General features: G+C 40.2%; 1 protein-coding gene across 16 annotated transcripts in view; it reads right to left on the bottom strand.

Moving 5' to 3' along the window:
* Nucleotides 1-20,198, bottom strand: part of LOC311263933 (pleckstrin homology domain-containing family A member 5-like) — a 90,940-nt gene that overhangs the window by 35,990 nt on the left and 34,752 nt on the right. For 10 of the 16 annotated variants that reach the window (XM_084364317.1, XM_084364329.1, XM_084364326.1 and 7 more), the window contains exons 4-5: nt 7,349-7,432; nt 3,193-3,231 (exon numbers count right to left, since the gene is read on the bottom strand). In XM_084364317.1, the coding sequence (XP_084220443.1) occupies nt 3,193-3,231; nt 7,349-7,432 (123 nt within the window). The remainder of the gene's footprint in view (nt 1-3,192; nt 3,232-7,348; nt 7,433-20,198) is intronic. The other 6 variants (XM_084364327.1, XM_084364328.1, XM_084364323.1 and 3 more) reach the window with 1 other exon arrangement.

Here is a 20,198-nt window from a genome sequence, read left to right as displayed (position 1 = left end):
CTGAGATCACTATACCACTACATGCTTCTCTTTCATTCAAAACCAAATTTATGCAGTGGTTAGGTGCATGGTTGCGACTGATTAATCATGACCGTATAATATAAGTAACAGTGGCTCTGCCATATTTTACAGATCATCAGAGTGACCTGATGATGCTGTGTTTGAGGTTTTCCTGGACCCCGCCAGACTCTCCTTGCAGTATGAGAAACCATCAGAGGAGGAAGGTATTGTTGGGCGGGTGTTGCTTCAGTCAAGCAAAAGCCCGCAAGACAACGGCCAGCAGCATCAGGAAGTATCAGTATCCACAGAAGAGGCATCAGGATGACCTGTGTGACCTGAGAGCTCCATTATCAGCTGACACAACTTCAGTATAAAAAAGAAACTTGATTTCAGGACATGATCTGGACAGTTTACATAAAATTAAAGTGTTTCCAACTTTTTTCTATACCTAATTTATCCTCATTGGCATTGAATAAAGTGATTTGTTTTTAATGAAAGTTTTTGTCTTCTTTGAATTCAACACTCAGGGCACTGTGGCATTAGAGAAAAGAAAGTCTGGAAAGAGTTTTGCCATTAATCCTTTAATAAATAGTGACTCTGTAAGCATCACATGTCAAACTTATTATTGTGTTGACACAATATATTGTATTGAATATTCGGTATGGTATTTTGAAAGGGTATCAAACAATCTGCACAATAAATCAGGGTTGATATCTTTAAACGCTTGAATCTTAATGTGGTGTTTTCAGAGTTTGAAATCACTTGAAATTGTAACTGCATTGCTTTCATAAAAATACTTAAGCATGTGAAAAGAGAATGTATGTGTGTGTGAGAGGAGAATGTATGTGTGTGTGAGAGGAGAATATGTGTGAATGAAAGGAAAATGTATGTGTGCGCGAGAGTGAACATATATGTACGTGAAAGGAGAATGTATGTGTGTGTGAGAGTGAAAATATAAGTGTGTGAAAGGAGAATGTATGTGTTTGTGAGAGGAGAATGTATGTGTGTGTGAGAGTGAAAACATAAGTATATGAAAGGAGAATGTATGTATGTGAGAGGAGAATGTGTGTGTGTGAGAGGGCCAGAATGAATTATGTCTTGTACGGCCCCTCATAGATTTACACTGCATTGTCTTAGTTTTACAATAAAAACTGCATGTTTTTTTTAATGTTATATTGTATATTACAACGACTGTTTTATCATATGTTCACAATTTGATTCCAACCAAGGAAAGGTTAGCAATAGGGCTGCAGGATATGGTAAATTACTATCACCGCCTTGCAGTTGTATGCCTCCACGCAGCAGTCAACTTGCTATTCCTGAATAATGGCCAAAACTTTATTTGCATTTGTTAAAAAGTAAAAAAAAAAACAAACAAAAAAAAACCCCTCATATTGCCTTGAGAGCTACAAGGTACCACTAGAATAAAATCATTCCACAAATTAGGACTAACCAACATGTATTAAAGTGCCACATCACTGTCTGCTCCTACATGGATTTCTGTGTGCCTGTGAGGGTCTGTGTGTGCAGAAAGAGTGATGAGGGATTATACTGCCAGTGAAGCTTGGCTCTCTAAGCACACTGGGGGGAAACACTGAACGGAGTGGCTGAGGGTGCATTTTAAAATGACCACACAGCATTTCTAAAGAAATAAGGGTGCTTTCAAACACTTTTGTTTGCTGGTGAACCTGACCTTTATCTATTTTTAACGGACAAAAGATTAGAAGACAAGGCAAGCATACACAGACCAAGATATCAGTGTATACATTCATCACACAGTCCACAGATGCAACGTAGCACAGAGCTGGGTGATAAACTAAAAAATGTACAGACAACAATACAACATATCAAGCTAATCTGCTTGACACTATGCTCTATTGAAGTGTGATGATTTCAAGAGTTGCCCCCTCAAAACACTACAACAATAAGTCAAATCCTCACATTTGCTCTAAATTAGGTTCCATTTGTAAATAGGGGTGTCACAATTTTGTGATTTTGAATCAAAAATCAATCGGAATGAACTTTCCATTTCAATCATCGAACTCAAAGGCATTATTGTGGGATATGTTTCAGAGATCCTTTATCGATTCTTATGAGAAGAGCTTTTACTCTGGATAGGTTTGAGAAACCAAACTTTGTGACAAACTGAATTTCTATCTGTTGTTATTTCTTGTTGAATCACTGAAGGCCGGCCTGTTTTTTATTGAACTCTGGACAGTTTGTCTTTGGTGAATATCCTTTTAACTTGCCCAACTCTAACCTGCAAAAAACCACAAGGATAAAGTCAAACTGTTGTTGTAAAGTACCCCTATCTTTATAAAGAAACATTAAACCTGAAAATGACAGTTCTCAGGCCATAAAAACAATGATCTGTTGATCTTTACAAATCCAAATGCATTCCTCTAACAATCGAATCATGTCTTTGAAAGTAAAAGTGACATCAAATCATGGATTTGGACAATCGTGACACCTCCAATTTCTACTATTATGTTGTATCATATATATATTCATTTATATTTATAATAATGTTATTAAATGTACTGTCAGTTTATTGGTATCAAGTACAAATGTATATTATATATATATATATTCTCATGACATTGATTTTTGGTCATATCACCCAGCTCTAGCAAAGCAAAGGAACAGAGTCAGGACTCTTACCTGCGTACATGTAGTCTGTACATCCATAAGGGACAGAGCATGAAGGGGTGTTCACAAAGTCAAGGTTTTTTACAGTTTGTCTAAACAAACCGATTAGATAACTGAGGTCTGAATCACAAAGTACACCCTGTAACCAAACATGAGTGCAGATTTAATGCTTCCTAAGGAATCAGTAAACCGCTAACACAGCGGACTGAATGGCAGTGACACAAAATATTTGTCCAGAGGCTCAGTTTTCATCAAAGATGTAGAGCCTGACCTTCAGTTTAGGAAAAGTGAGTAATGATCTCCCTGCAGTTAGTTGATCACGAAGGTTTAGAGGAACACAACAAACGGTTCAGACAGTGAAGTATGTAAAGTGCACCTTACAGGACATTGGAATGCATAACAGGTCATCAGACAAAACACCCACAGTGTGTTGGTAGTGTGCAACAACAAGGATTATTAACAGACAGACACGTTCAAGTGTTTTACATATCAAACAAATGTGGAGAACACACAGTTATCCATTTTCACCTACAAGTAGATTACCTGCTAAACGCTGGGTGACACAATTTTCCACAATTCACACTACAAAACAGAGGAAAGACACATTTGTTCAGAATGAAATCTCAAATGTTTTGACAAATGAGAGTTTTGAGGTGAAGACAAGCTGCACATAGGCGGTATATAGTGTTTTTATGTAGTGAATCTATCAATTTAACCTTATCTTAGACAGTCTAAACCCTGAAAGCAATTATTCCACTTCTGATAAACTTGAATAGAGGCTACTGAAAAAGATTTACACCCTGACTTTATTCATCTATTGTGGTGGTGTGGAGTGGAAGTTTAACTACGGATTGTTTTCACATTAAGAACATTTAATGGAATGCTTCTTGTTTCACTTTACAAAGCACAGACTCTTGCTTTTAGTGGTCAGCGCTGATGAGTATATGCATCATCCCAACCCTGGATTTAGGAGTGGGTGATAAAATCATTATGTGTAATTTTTACTAGCCGCGACAGCATCTGCTGGTAACGTTTAAACCTTCAGCGTCCATGTGTGTGTGCATGTGTGTAGCGCAACCACAGAAGCAGTTTTGAGTACTTGGCATGAATTGCATGCCAGGTGTTTATGTTCGTCTGTGGACAGATTTTGTCAATGTAAAACCATTACAACCATGCAAGATGCAGTCATGAAACTTTACAAGTGTACAGTTGAGATAAAAATGAAGGCTGAATGTGAAGATGGGTGTGGTCCAACTCCAGTGTATTGAGTACTTATACTGTAGGTCACAATGTTGAACGATGAACATGTTGACTGTAGTATACTGTATTACAAGTTTTCTGGGATATTGTGTACAAAAAGCAATCTTGCAAATTAAATACCTTATGGGAAGAGATATTTTGTCACATAAATACACAAACACCAAACATTAACATTGCCTTCAAAGGCTTAATACATCCAGTGATATTAATTGCCATACCATTATATGATCTGCATGGTAAATTCATTTATTATATAGTGTTGTATCACCCAACCCAGTGGTCAGTTCATGTTGGTAAACATGTTTTGCACATGAGTTATACAAAATGCTTCCTGTCAGCTCAAACATGATCATGTGGAATGCTAAAAATAGGCACACATGTACAGTAACGACAGCAGAGTGCTTAGGCTGACATTCGCTGAGGTGGGTCTGAGCCATGACTTGTGCTGCAACTTACATCACAGCATAGCTTTTGCGTCTTAGTGACAGTGTATATCCATTCGTGTATGTCATTTTACAATCCATAAACAATGTTAAAGCAGGTTAGTAATAGCTTAAATGTGTTGCTTGATAAAAAACATGGTGTTCTTGCCACACATTTATCCATCTGTGGGTTGTGCACCAACTCCACTTTCACAAACTTTAACTGTCAGACTGAACCTTGAAGTGGAGCCTACGATAATTGTGACATTTGCAACAAGGCCCAGGCACTGATTCACCTGCTCTAGTTGTGTTCATGGTCAAAGGACTTGTGTTTATCTGCATCAAAAACTTGAAGCATGTGAAGAAGACTGACTCAACATTCTTACTATTCAATGGTAATGCTCATCAACACTGTATGGTACAGCTACAGCATATCTGCCTGTCGTTTAGCCTGTTATATGTTGCCTCTTCACTGGAGGCTGGCCCACCCTCTCATGACCACAAAATTCATCACAGTTGTGTAAATAAGTTTCACACATCATGGAAGATCTTTGTTTCTTTCCTTGGATACAACTGCAGTCTCAGAGGAGAAAAGACTCTTTGTCTATTCACTATCTAAACTATCTAATACTCTAATACTTCCTTTTTAGCTTGTTTGTTTCTATATGTGCCTTAGGGTGGGTTGAGTTTATGTTCTTTTTTTATTATGCGAGACTAATGCAAAAACTTACAATGCCAAATTTAAACTAAATTTTGTGTTTTGGATTTACTTAAAGTGCAGAGCAGATTAGGCAGTGATTTTCAGCCTGGCCTCTTTATCCCTGTGGCAGCTTAAATCCGTCTTTGCCTTTTATTACTTGTCCAGGGTGAAGATTTTCCCCCTTATTACTTTTGCTCAAAACAGAGCCAACTGTTGGATGAAATGCACTGTAATAAACTTAAAAATAACAATGGGTCAAGCAGTTCACTTTGATGTCACCTTACCAATGTTGACCTCTAGTACATCTGATATAGATTCAATTTGCAGATTATCTTAAAACGATAAAGTAATAATTGCTAAATCAGATATCATCTTACAGGGGCATGTTGCGCCTCTCAGCGCGAAAAACAGCAGAGATGTGAGAGTAACACAGTGAGGGGAGGAATGTGTCAAGAGAGTGCAGCATGACCGTTCTGGCACAACAAGCTTCTTCACAACCATTTTCTGATTATTCCATCTCTGCTGAACAAAACACAGCTCATAAGAGGCTAAATTAAAACCAGCATTTTAATTTCTAAGCCTCATATTGAGCAAAAGATGAAACTGGTGCCCATGATCGGCCATCAGGGAATTCATCCTTGACTAGTTATTGGACTTTGGCCATTTTTCCCCACATGGGAGTGAAATTTCATGTCTTGAAGCAGAACCTATTTCAATTAGTGTTCATTGCTCAATAAAATAATTGACACCAGTTGTGATGACATCTCTTTATGGAGAATCTGCTATGACAGGGGTTTTCTGAGGGGAGTGAGAAACTGAGTGGAGCTGAAACATGTCGAGCAGCATTAAGCTAAGAAGGCTCGGGTGGAAGATGAAAGTTGAGGCTAGTGTCATGGTGTGGGCTGTGAAGCAAACAGTCTAGTACATGTATATTTAGGACACTTTCAGATTGGGACAGGGACAGAGAAGTGAGAATCTGTGGAGGAGGGCAAAGTTATAAATCAGCATCTGCCCTCGTTTTTCTGTGTTGGACATCCTGCAAACCTCTGGACAGAGTGCCTGACTTTGTTCACACCTCACTAATACTGTTTTTACACCGATATTAGCGCATATATGCAGGTAAATAGGCAATTGACTTGAGATAGTCTTTCTGTTTATTTTTCTGGTGTGTCACATTTGACGTCATGAAAACAGGGAACAGTGGAAAGCAGCAGATCATACGCCTCAGCAGATGTCATCCAGAAAACGTTTAAACTTGAAAGGAAGGAAGTAGCGAAGGAGTGAGTCATCTTGCTTCTTTGGAGGCCAGTGACAATGTTACGGTGGTAAATTTTTTATATCTTTTACTTCAGTCTGTCTTTCAAACGGAACATTAAATGAACAGTGTTAGAACACTACTTGAACAGAGACGGATGGAAAAGTATTTACACTCCAATGCCCTTAACTTCAACGGGCATCATAGCATCACGCTGGAAAAGGGTGAAAATTAGCGCGTCCATCCAAGTGTCACGTTATCGTCACAGTCGATCAGAACTGCAAACAAAGGACATTTGCACCCTTTCCCTTTGAATATAAAAGCTAAATGTTAGTGGGTGGCGATGGGTTTTCCTTCAGAGTGAAAGGGGTATATGAGCAGCCCGTGCGCAGGGTTAGATGTCAAAGGCAGGTTAAACTGAAAATGGGAGTACTGATGATTCCTAGGGTGGAGAGAAACTGACTAAGTTTAGTCTGACAGATTCATAGAATCATTCTCCTTGAAGTGAAAGTTCAAGATGAGTGGCCTCTCATCCAGTCATGTGGGCAGACATGTGATGACTGTGTGGATGATCACATGGACGTAACATTGTTGGGGGACATATCCCTGGACTTATGACAAATGAAAAGGCCATGACCTTTTGTCCAGGTCAAAAAGAGGGACGAGCTGTGAATCACTGCATTCCTATTGGCTGATGTATCAATGATACATCATGATACAATGGCCTTTTTCTTATAATTACCCTGCTTTGGCACTTGTAGAAAACAGCAGCCCAATCATGCAGTTAATAAACTCCCTTTTTGAGTTTCTAAGCAGTATCTGAAACAGGGACATTCCCATATGGACAGTTTGTTCTTATTTCTAAGGAAATTATTTATGAAGATAGATAACTGAGGAAGTACTGAATAGTAACGGCTTTGAATTGAAAGGGCAGTGCTACAAATAGAGGGTGGTAAGGCGCAGACCTTTGCAATGTTGCCTACACATCAGGGGTTGCAACATCATACTGTAGAGTTCAAAAATGCTCAGTGGCATTCTTAAAGCAAAAAACAAGAGACTTACTGTTCGTTGACGACAAAGATGCAGTTGTCTTGGGAGGGTAGGCTTGAGACAGGATGCTTGCAGGTCACCTTCCGCTCATTGTGACTATTGAGAATAGGGAGAGGGGAAAAGGGAAAGAATAGAGTGATCAATGTTAGAAAACACAGCAGACACATGTCAGTAGTAGTAAGCCCATCAATCATTCTTTATCTATTTTTAAGAAGTAGTTAATGGATATGCTGCTTATTGCCCTAAAATCCTAAACAGATTTTCAGAAACTTCCATCTGCAAAACATGAGAGCAGCTGAGTCAGAGTTTGTATTAGCTGGGTAAAAATGGGAACATTGAGTGGAGACGGAGCAGATTAGGGACGAGTGTATATGATGTATTTCATTATCGTGAAATGAGACTATGTCGGATGATTTTGGATGTTGTTATATGGTGATATGTAAGTGCCGTCTTGTTCCTGGTTTTAAAGGCTGTATTACAGTAAAGATATAATTTTCCAAACTTACCAGACTGTTCTACTTGTTTTAATTCTTGCCTTTACCCACTCAGTCATTATATCCACATTACTAACTATTATTGATCAGATATCTAATTGTGTAAATATTATGTGAAAGTATCAATCGTCATCCCTACAATATTGTTGCAATATCGATATCGAAGTAGGACCTATTTGGTGAAAAAAATTGTGATATTAGATTTTCTCGCCCAGTCCTAACATTATGAATTACTTTTGAGCAGATTCCAAAATATATATCATTTTTCACGGTATGGCCTAAAAAAAATATAGTGATACAAGGCCATACCGCCCAGCCCTAAGACAGATGCACAGTTTTGCAATAATATTAGAAAGCTGTGCCAAGGGAGGAATTCATAAATTAAAAACTAGCCAATCGAGATTATATTGAGTCGGTGTGACACCAGAGAACTCATAGCGCACCAAAATCCAGACAAAAACAAATAGATGCAGCTTGTGGGGAAAACAACAGCGTAAGTGAATAGACAAAGTAAAGTATGGGCATAAACAGCGAGATGCTACAAAGGGACGACAGCAAAATAAAAATATCTCTTTTGTTTTCAGACAAGAGCACCACAGCTTTCACAACAAGAGGAGAAAAGAGCAATTTAAACAGATAAATGTGTGTTGAACTTTAAAATCATTAAAAGCCCATTTCACTTTTTACAAATCATTAAAATGACCAGAATGTCCAGGCTCCAGCAGGTCTTTGTGCCATCCTACACTCTGCATGTAATGAGAGATACAGAAGATGCCACCCACCCATCCTGTTGGCCATTATAGCGGCCCACAGTCACTTCCACCTCATAATGTGATTAGAGCACACCAGGACCACACAGTCTTTTGATGGGAGGAGTCCAGCGACTGGCTCATTTACAACAGCTTTCCAGTAAGGCAGAGCATGGTCAGTGTTGTGTGATGGCCTGAGGGCGGAAGGCCCAGTAAACTTAAATTAAGCTTGTAATTCATTCTCACTGTTGCTAGAAAATCCTAAATCAAGTTTTTGTTTTGGCAGTTTCACTGGAATAATGACTAGACCGCTATATTAATCCAAGATCCAGATCAAGTTCATCAGCTTCCTATCATATGTACTACAATTTAGAAAGGGAAAATCAATAGTTATTTGATTGTACTGTCAGTGAGTAACAGCTATGGGAAGTTCAGTAACTGTACAAAGTATATTGGGAATACATTAATCAAATATATTGACAGCAGGAGAGATTAAACAGGACAGCTAATATGAGTTAAGAGAAGAGCGGCTGTATCAGTCTTCAAAGCTACTACTGGCTATATGTGCTTGACAATTATTCTAGATTTCAACTCAGCCAGAATGCACTATAAACAGAAAAGAGTCAAGCTACAGCACAAAAATAACAGTTTTTAAACATGGGGTACTCGTGTGCTCAAAAGAGCAAATACCAAGGATGAAATAGGGGGTTTAGTTTCAGTTTAGCCTGGAGAGCAACAGTCTCCACAGCTCTGGTCTATAATTACTGGAGGCACTGTTGGCAGCAGAGCATTTTGTGCGGTCTTGGGGCAGACCAACGGCACCATTTTTCTTTGGTAGCCCTTCACACATGTCTATACTGTTCTGCACATAGGTTGGCTACAGATTTAAGAGGAAGGAAGAAAGTATTCTAATATTCATGTGCAAAGAAGTGCGCTGAAAGAATGATGCTACATGGAAATGTGGACAAGTGAGACTTAATAATAATTCCAAACTATCCAATACTTCAGAGACTTTTAGCTTTGATACTCATGATTCCTTTGCAAGGAGTGACTTAATGCATGCACCACACGTTTTCTTTCATGTGGTAATTTGGCCATGACTAAAAGGAAAAGAGGTTTAAATAGATGGGTGAATTTTGCCGACCCATTACTATGCAATGCATGCCTAACTATTCTAGGAAAGTGTTTGATACCTTCTAGGATTTTTCAAGGAAACAATCATCTCATTTAAGAAAATCCCTCCACTGTATCCACTTGTGTGTGTGTATAATCTCCTATCGAGAGACAAGGTGAAGCACCACCCACTTTAACCCCATACGTTGACACTTTCATTACTGCAATACATTGGAGGGATGCATTACTGTGTTCCCTGGTGTGGAAGTTTGTATTCATAATGAAGCAGGTAACTTCCCAACTGGGAATCAACACCCAATGTGCAGCTCTAGGCAGTTTTCAGCCTGTTTCAGCTCACTGTTGTGCTTGTGGTTAGGTACCAAAAGGCTCTAATAGACAGGAGAGTAAATATGTACTCTCCTCTCAGCCCACTAGCTAATATAAGCTGATTGTACAGTTCTTGCCGAATGAAAAAAATGGCTAAAAACAGCCAAAGAAAACAAGTCAAACACCTACTCAACAAAAGAGACCAACATTTTTCAGATTTAGGGAGACTAAACTAAAGCCATACAAGGCACCTTAAAAGCTAATTTGTATTCAGCAGGGCTCCGATATGATACCAACCCTCTGTTTCTGCTGTTGTAAGTTAGACAAGTGATTGCTGAAATATTAGACAAAGGAACTTGGCACTGGCCCAAAACCACCCTGATTAAAAGACAACCCCCATCAGCAACACCTGTTCATTAAGACTTTTTGAGGAGGCACTGAGTCAAAGAAGATAATTCAATGAATCTGCTCATGTACCCTACTTCTTTGGGACCACAAAACTTTCGAAATGTACTTTCTGGAGTGCTGTATTACATGGCTAATTGATATTTGTTGATGACACTGCCTCATTAATCACGATCATGATTCTTGATTAGCTCATCCTGCCCACTGTCCTCCCTGCAGAGAGGACAGACATACTGCGAAGATTAATTCCCCTGTTAAAAAACAATAAAATGTCACATAAAAATAATTTTAAATCATGAACAACAAAGCCAGTTTCATCTGTTAGCAAGCTACACACAGCTGAACTTAAAATAAAAGGATATAAATCATATTGGCGAGGTAAAAGTGTTCAAAGCTATTAGTTAAAATATCACCGTCAATCAAGCTGACCAAGGTCCTGAGGGTTACATCTATAAAATTGAGGAGGCCCTCCTGATGTTAAAAAACATCTTGCAGATGTGTTGACTGACACGTGTGCGAGGTCAGAGTTTTTAAGAGGGGGGCGTGTGACATCAAAGAGTCACTCGGCCTATATGGACGGAAGCTATTTGAGAAGGTCCTAAACATTCCCAACATGATCCATGTGGCACTGGAGGACAGCGTGTCCTCAAACCTCGCTGGAAAACATGGGGGCTATGAAGAAACATGATGTCTGCTGTGGTTGTGTGTAGGCAAAAATAGGTTGGATGACTAACAGCAATACACCATTTCCTGTTTAGCAGAAAAATCCTTTTGGAAAACCTATAAAAGAAGCCCCTGACAATCAACGGTTGTCTCCTTTGAACTCTCTTTAAGCTATTTTGCTATCCTTCTCAAAATTACACAGCAGTGATGTTGTGCATTCCACTGTGACAGGCTTGAACGCAAAAAAAAAAAAGGATAAAGGCATCCCACATTGCAGATCTGTTTAATATTCAAAGTCAACTCTATTGCCTACACATGGCATCCTTAGCTGATTGCAAATATGACAGGATCACATTGCAAAACAATTATTGACAGAATATGTGGGTCGGCTGCCTTGTCTCAAACAACATAAGGGCCCTCTGAAAACACTGGATGATAATGTAATAGAAGTTGATGACAGCAGCCATCGTAAAATCAATATCAACTGATGCTGCACAGCTACCAGCTCAGAATCAAGTCCTTTTTGAGTAAATATGTTTTATGAAAAATCTCGGCAGACTAATCTTAGCTCACAGCACCATTTAAAATGGTCACACATGCTCTGGAGGATGTGGTCTGTGGTCACTACAGTCAAGATCAAGTTAGCATAAAATCATGGGGCTGCACAGAAAGGAGAGCATATGGTAGCATTTTTGCCTCAGTAGAGGGCAAAAACATGTTATGCTCTTCATTTACGTTTAGGATTTGTTCTTATTTTCAAGAGGGAGATGTTAGTTTATTGGGCGGGCCTGGGTGAAGGGCACAGGAGGTTCCTTGCCTCTTGACCTCAGATGCACAGAAGTGGGGATCTACTGTAGGAGCGGCTGTAAGAGCTGACCACCCTGCAGTGAGAAGGGCTGGGCAGATTTCTGGGTTCTGCACTGTCTTGTCCACAACAATTAGCAGTGAGCTGCAGTAATGAAGAGCTTAAGGTCCGAGGGTCAACACTCCACAGGCTTAGCTTTTATTGTTCTGGGTGGGTCTTTGATCCTTCACTCCCCTCGAACTACAGTTTAACCATAAACAGGTACAAAGCTCCTAAAAGGATCTTTACATGAGAGAAAGGGGAGAAGTCTTCATTAGTTTTGACAACATATCGTTAGATTTTAACACCACTAACCAAAACCCACTGGAAGCTCCTTTGCGTTATTATTTTACTTAAGACCCAAACCGAAACCAGGAATTCAGATCTTCGCTTGAAATGTTTTAAAAAGAGGTGAGATAAGGACAAACGTTTGGTTCAGCATTTCATTTTCCATCTGTGAAGCCTAAAACAGCCAATTTATTTTGGGCCATTTTTATTAAAAAAGTGTCTTTGACGTTCATCTGCCGTTCAGTAGGGTTTTAAAACATTTGTCAATTTGATCTCAACACCATCCTTCCCTTATCCTGTCTATTTATTTGAAAGTACAGTTAAGTAGAGCTGCAACAATTAGTCGATTAATCAATTAGTTGATTGAAAGAAAACTAGTTGCCAACTATTTTGATGAGTAATAAGTAATTTTCTAAGCCAAAATATCAAACATTTGCTGGATCCATCTTCTTAAATGTAAGGATCTGCTGCTTTTCTTTGCCATTTATGATAGTAAATGAAGAGTCTTTGGATTTTGGACTGTTGGGTGGAGAAAAGAAGCAATCCGAGGACGTCACTTTGGGCTAAATGTGTCACTTGTCATTATGAGGGCAACTAACATCATTACAGACTCATTTGCTAAAGGCAAAATGGAAGAAAAATAAAAACATTACTTGTGGTCATTTGATTTGTCAGTTTTTTTTAGTGTTGCATGACTGTCAAAACCGAAGGGGATTTCCTCATGCTTATCCTTGCAGTGCTGTGATGGTGAAATCAAACTATCCCATTTAGCAGGCTGCATGGTAAACATTTCAGCCCTAGCTCCATTTGCCCATATCCATGTTACACATCAGAACATGTCACGTTTAACTCTGCATTTACACATGTGACTGGTGACTTTAAAATGAACTCTGTCCTTGCAGTATCACATATGATGTGTCATCACAGGAAAACCTACAGTCATTTTACAAGAGTTCACCAGGTTTTGGTCCCTAACCAAATCCAACTGCAAATCACCAAACAGAGCCTTTCAGTGATAATTAATCCTCCTGTTAATGCTCATAAATCTAATCCTATTACACAGGAAGGAACTTGGACGCAACGTTGGCCAAGGCCAGTGAGTACTGATTAACGCTTTCACATTATCAGGTGAGTACTCTTAACTAGCATAAAACAAAAAAAAGAGAAAAAAAAAAAAGGAGTTTGGCTGCAGTAGAACTCCTCAATACCACATGGACATTGACTGGAGGTATGAATAGTCCTTCTCACAAAAGCTGAGCTGAATAAGCAGAATAGGCCGTTTGTGAGTGGGCATGTGGAGGGCAGCAGGAGAAAAGACAAAAAAGACAAAACAGGGGCTTTGCAGTCCCCGAGAGGCCACATCAAATGCAGTGCAGCAGCACGACGCAATGTGGTATCACAAAAAGGCAATACCTGGACTAATTTAATAACCTTAACTAATTTTATCTTAAAAGGAGAAGTCGTGGGAAACCTGCATTACACCACAATCATTACAGAAAACACAGCCAGTAGCTTCAGCTGAAGGAGCTTTAACTTTAACCTTTACTCAACCACAGAAAACAGCTGCTCATTGGGGCAACAAATCAGATTTTTTTTTCACAAACAATTAAATTAGCAGCCACCCGAAGCAGCTGCGACTGTGTGCAGAATGTGTCAAGGTGACACAGCTGAACGGGTGATTCAAGAAGATTTCAGAGCCATGGAAGCTAGCTGCCTTCTCAAGGAAATATAAAGCACCGATTGAAAAAAGCAAAACATTTTATTTATGAAGAAATTCATGAGGTTACTGGGGGAAAGCTGCAGTGCAATGTAGTCATGGAAAGCCACGCTTCACTGTGACCTTCTGATCGGAGGCCAGCATGTTACAACTGTTCCTCATCAGACGAAGGGATCGCTTCCTTAAAGGTCTATTTATGAAACAAGTTCCAATCATCACATTAACCACACATCTAAAGTTTCTATCTTCACTTTCCGTGTCAGTAAAACTCCCCTTGTTAACCATTCAATGGTCAATTTCAGGCTTCATTAAAGACAACAGCAGGAATTCAATGTGGCTTTCATGGCAGATAAAGTACATGGAAGAAGCCCAAAGGCTGTCAATCCAAAGTATCAAAAAACGTAATGATATTTGTGTTTTACTTCTTGAAAGTGGGACAAAAATCCTTATCCTTACTGTGTAGGTATGTAGGTCCATTGCAGGACAAAGAGCAGAAGTGTAGCACCCAAAATAGTACTCAGACTCTTCTAATCAAGGTCATCTACTTAAAGGAATAGATGGATGAAAGGCTTGGAAGCTGCAGGCAATTAAAAATATGACAAATGGCATGATTAAACTACAAACTGATATTCTTAAAGATGTGTGAATAGGTCTAAATGATTACCCTGAGCTTTGTTTCTTATCAGTACAGACTGTACACGTTGCAAGAAGTGGGAAGTAACATTTGCTTTCATGTGTTGATTCCTCTTTTTATCACATACTGGAATAAGGAGGCAAATCAACTGAGAAGCCTTTTAATTCATGCAAAATTCAAAATTGCCCTTACTGAATTTTTACAAAATGTATAAACACATACAAACATCAGCAACCAATTGGGAGGCTAGGTTCGCAAGTTGGAAGGCAACTTCGTGCATTCATTTTCTCCATATCTCAGTAAAAATACAAACTTTTGACAAGGATGGTAAGTCTGTGTATAACAACCAGTAAATTGGCTGGATATGGGAGTGGATACCTCTGTGTAGTTTTTACCATTTTGCTGGTTTATCTCAAAGCCTGAAATCAAATGCGGCTCCGCCCTCCTCTCTCCTTGATGTCTTCTGCTCAGTGGGTGCTGGGTCTGGTCCAGCAGCCAATAACAGGGCATCTGAACGTATCCATTACTACTGACTGCTCTTTAATGATATCAGTGTCGGCCCATATATACAATTAATTTTGATGGCCATCTGAAAAGATTTGTTTTTATTGAATATTTCTTAAACTTAAAGAGGCTGTGAGGAACTTCTGTGTTGTGCTGGAAGCCGAGGCCTCCACAAAGAAATCAACAGTCAAGCAGCATTAAACAACTTAAACAAATGGCCCACAGGCTTGTATAGGCAACAGAAAGAGTCTCATCTAATGTCTAATGTCAATCTGCTCACATATGGCCAATAATAAAAGTGATTAATGCATGTAAATTGCTACAAATTGTTTCATAGAGCCCCTTCAGCAGTCTATAAAACTGAATTGTCTTAAAAAGTCTGTGAGAATGGTGTAAGAAGTTGATGTAGAATCATATAGACTCTCTGGTAAAATGACTGCTTTTAAACAGAAGTTAGTTTGTGAGTGCAATGATGTTTTGCAGCCAACTCAAGCGTTGGATGACGGAGCGCCCCGCCCCCAGGCTGAACACCACAAGTATAATCTGTCTGTAGGAAACATTGCAGAAACACGATAATTCCAAGTCTGGAGGAAACACCGAGCGTTGAGGACAATGGTCACTGACTGAGTTCATAGGGAAAGTGAATAAGTACAGAGGACAGCATAGCCCTTGTGGGCTTGACAAGTGTCATCCTAATCTTTTGGCTTTGTACAGCGATAGCAACACTACACACAAGCTGAACCACACTATTCTATGTGCATGCTGTTGAATAAATATAAGAGGTTTTAGTTACAAACACTACAAACAACTGTGCAGGATGCAAACATCCAGAGGGTAGTCAACCGATCAGACAAGAACAGAAATACTTCAATCAAAACAGGAAGGATCAAAACGGTCTTCAGATTTCCCACATTTTTACATGCAGACACAAAAATAATGGTTAGCTTTATAGAGAATGCTTCTGCTGGGTTACTGACTATAAATGAGAGCTCAAAAAATCAGAAAGCTAACAACCTGCCTGCAAACACGTCCCACTGGATAATGAGGAACAGGTTCAGCAGCTCCTTGTGTGTTTCCAGGAATTCTGGCATAAACCACAAGATCAATCAACAACAATAAAATACACGTTGCTTAGCAGATCTGGTCAGGACATCTATAACCTCTCTACATTTACATAGGTCACCGCAGGAGAGACAGTGGGCATTGCTATAATTATGGCTTCACTGACTGTGATTAACAGAAGAAAGCTTTTGTAGATCATCCAAAACCACTGCAGTTCAGTCAGAAATAAAAATATCATCTGATGAAGTCATGGAATACAGTCATGGGAGGGGAAACAGTGGCTCATCGGGACTTATTATAGTACTAAAGTGATAACCAACACTTCAGAAAATAGTTTGAAGTTATAGTTTTAAAACTGGCAGGACAAGCACTCTTTTAAATTGGCATCAAAATCGGACTGCACTGAAATTCAAGAGAATAGCGAGACAAAATTGAAGCTGACAAAGTCAAAAGTATTTTCCTTCCAGGGGGTTTGCCTTCACTGTCTGTTGTGTACAGTCACTCCAAACTCCCGGGGCTGAGCTCTACAGACCAACACAATATGAGTTTTTCAAAGTAGGAAAGACAAAAATCCAATATTTGGTTTGCAATTTCCTTTAGGCACTGCAAGTCCAAAGGAGAGGATGAAAGAGATGCTTGTTACACAACAAACAGGATGGAACAGAGCTGTTGTTATTATTATTATTATTTTATTATTAGAACTAAATTATGAGATATCACTCAAAAATAAAATGTGACAAAACGTTGATATGCCATTATCTGAACTCCACGTTTACGGAGCTGCCTTGACAAAGCGATGACAAAGTCCAGTGCACAAGGCGCTGATTGCACATGAAGCCATGTGAGGAACAAAACGCCTGGCAGGAGCTGATTATATCTGCAATAGGCTACAGTGAGCGACCACAGGGGCTGCGTGTACGTAAATAGCCTTTTGATAGCAGCAGCGAGCATTAAACACATGAAAAATGAAAGCATTGTGTGCGTGCGATGCGATGTATGTCGCACAAAGCAAAGCACTGCAGGTTTTTTACTTACAATGAAGAGCTTCCTTTAATGTCCAGGCGGTGAAGTGAAACGGGCCAGGAAAAAAAAAAAACGTGCAGGAAAAACAAAACACAAGAAACCGAATGTGAGAAATCCGAAAGTGAGCGTCGGGTGTTGACGACGTGAGAGTTTTCTGGAGACTTTAAATAGAGGGTTTGTTTTGAAGCACTCGGTCCGCTCGTGCTGCTGCTGCTGCTGCCGCCGCTGATGTGTCTGTTGTGCTCGCACGGCACAAGCTCTCGCGCTGACTGCTGCGCCGCGTGCGCCCGTAGTAAAGAGACACAGTGAAACCCGAGAGGCGATGATGTCACGGTCCGGATGGAAAGCGAGCAAGGTGGCCGGTGGCGCTTTTATTATTCCCTCCCAGCACCATTACAAACCGAGCGAGCAGAGCGTGCACAGAAAGAGAGAGACTGATGGGGAAATGAGTCCTCTACAGAAGCCGCGCAGGATTTCTCCTTTACGCATTTTGTTCACCCCACCACCACCACGTCGAAGAAACGCAAACCGGCGTGGACAAATAGGAGCCACTCCATTACAAAACTGAAGTGACACATAACCCGGATTTAAAGTTGCCCCGTTGTTTATGTGGGATTGTATCCAGGCAGGTTAAATATGCACAGAAATGAATCCGAGCTTTATTTCCTCTGTGAGCTCTGTTATTCCTGGCATTTACTTCCCTACACTCCAGTGTGGGTAGCTGCGCCTCCCCTCAGCTCATTCTTCTGCAAGTCCTGACAAAAAGGGGTATGTTGAAAAATGAGCTGCACCACTGCTCTGAAAGGCCCACCATCATCCTGATGAAGCTGCGGTTAATTTTGTTGCAAAACATTTCATAGATCTGTAATACTGTATCTCAGGCCTGGTTTCCGTTCACGTCCGGCCCTGTTACTGGAACTATGCTATCTAGTCAAAGCTTGTTAGTTTCGATGGGATGAAGAGGGAGAAAGAACTGCATATCAAGTAGGTTCAGCAGGGAGCCTGCAGCTATTGAGGACATGAAAGCCCGGACAATGACCTCGGCCCCAAACCTAGAAGCCAAATAGCTCCTCCACTCATCAACCCGCTGAGTGCAGTCAATGGTGCAGGAAGACACCCAGAGACAGTCAATACGCTCTTTAGTGGCTGCTTCTCCCTCCCTGTTCCCTCCCTCCCACATGTCTTAAGAGTGTACTGTAGCTCTCAAAGTCACTGAGGTTGAACAAAAGCCAAACACAAACACTAAATTAATTTTTTATGGTTTGAAAACAAGGTAAAGAGGCATCACATGCATTAACACCACCAGTAATATCTGAACTACCTTGACCAGCCCAGCTACATAAATAATGCACCATGCTTCCATTAAAAGGCCAGGGATTGGGGGTTGGGGTGTGCTAAGTCCTTCAGCTATCCTTGATCCTCCAGGGAGGGCCTCCCATGCTGGATCTTGGATCCAGAGGATATGGCTGCCACCTGGGGCACAGAATGGACACCATACCCCAGGAGAAAGCTCCAAGAGAGAAAGAGGGGGAAAATGAATATCTGGAGGAGATGTGATATGATTAGTTACCCAATTCATGAAAGATGAATCTGTAGCCAATAAGGAGCTTGAGCTCCAACGCCCACAAAAAAGGTGTCAGAGGGGAAAGTCAAAGCAAGCTGTTCAGCCATCTGTGTGTGTGTATGAGTGTGTGTGTTGCCACAGGAGAGGATCCATGTTTTCTGTCAGCTCCCAAATCAAACAAAGAAAAAGATTTTCACTGTCAGTCCCACACTGTTATACTCACACATTGTTATAACACGGTGGTTACAGAGAACATTGCATCAGTTCACAGATTCCTCACAAACACCTAAATTGTGCAACTCCATTTTATCAAAGTAGTCCCCCTAGACAGAGTGTTCCTAATTGCTCAGCCATTGTAAGTCAGTGTGAGGCCATTTGCTAGGTGCTTATAAGGTAAATGTCACCATCACAGCTACCAAGCCTCCCTGAATTACCCTGACTGGGTTCAAAATCACAGAAGCTGAAGCTTAAAGGGCAAATGCACCGTTTAAAACCTGGCGCATACATTACCCACAATGCAATGTACCCACTGAGTGACAACCCTGGAGGCCATTAATCAGATTACATGCAGCTCCCTCTGAAGACACAAAAGGCTGACTTCTGTCCTCACTCGCGCTGACGTATCATGTGATGTTTACCAGGATGTTATAGCAGCAGGCAACCAAATTAAAGGCACATTCTCCGTGAATAAAATTAGGGATGTCTCTGGGTTTGAAATTAGCCCTCTTTGCACAGGACTGGTATTACCTGGGTACCTTCGTTAATCTGGAATAATCATGTAGATGTCGTGTGATTTTAATCCTGCCTTTTCCATAATTTACATAAGTAAAATTCAACTGCAAATTACCTTCCATATTTTGCCAAACACTGATCACATCTGTTTTCCACTGTCAGACTGACAGAGAGGGGTTGTCATAGATTGCTTAATCTAAATGAGTGTGTAATAAGTGGGTAAAACAATTTCTTTTCTTTTTGAGATTATTTTTGGGGCTTTTTAGCCTTTTTTTAACAGGACAGCTCAGAGTGACAGAAAGGGGGAGAGAGAGTTAGTGAAGATGTGCAGCAAAGGGCCACAGGCCGAATTTGAACCTGAACCGGTGCTGAGGACCTACATTGCCCACCTGCTCTAGAGTTAGGTGAGCTAGCAAGGTGCCCACTGTAAATTTTTTTAAATAATGCGGCCACTGAAAAAACTGACACTCTGCTTCTGAAATGTTGATGTTATGCAGAGCTTTGACATCATATCTAAGAGATAAAGTCAGTAAACATGAGTACAATACAGTCTTTGCTTATCCCTTGCGAACGTGCCGCACAAAACACAGACGTGGGGGGTCATCACATGAAGTCCCCTGGTTATAATAGTCTCATGAAAACAGAAGTATTTTTGGAAACATTAAGTCTCCACCTTAACCAACCATACAACAAAAGTTTAGTCTTTTTTAGACATATCTTTAAATTGTTCTCATGGCAACTTG

This window comes from Pagrus pagrus (genome assembly GCF_965226575.1).
Source record: "Pagrus pagrus genome assembly, chromosome: 10".
In the NCBI taxonomy this organism is placed as follows: Eukaryota; Metazoa; Chordata; class Actinopteri; order Spariformes; family Sparidae; genus Pagrus; species Pagrus pagrus.
The sequence above is the reverse complement of the archived record's forward strand: the minus strand, read 5'-3'. Positions and strand labels throughout refer to the sequence as shown.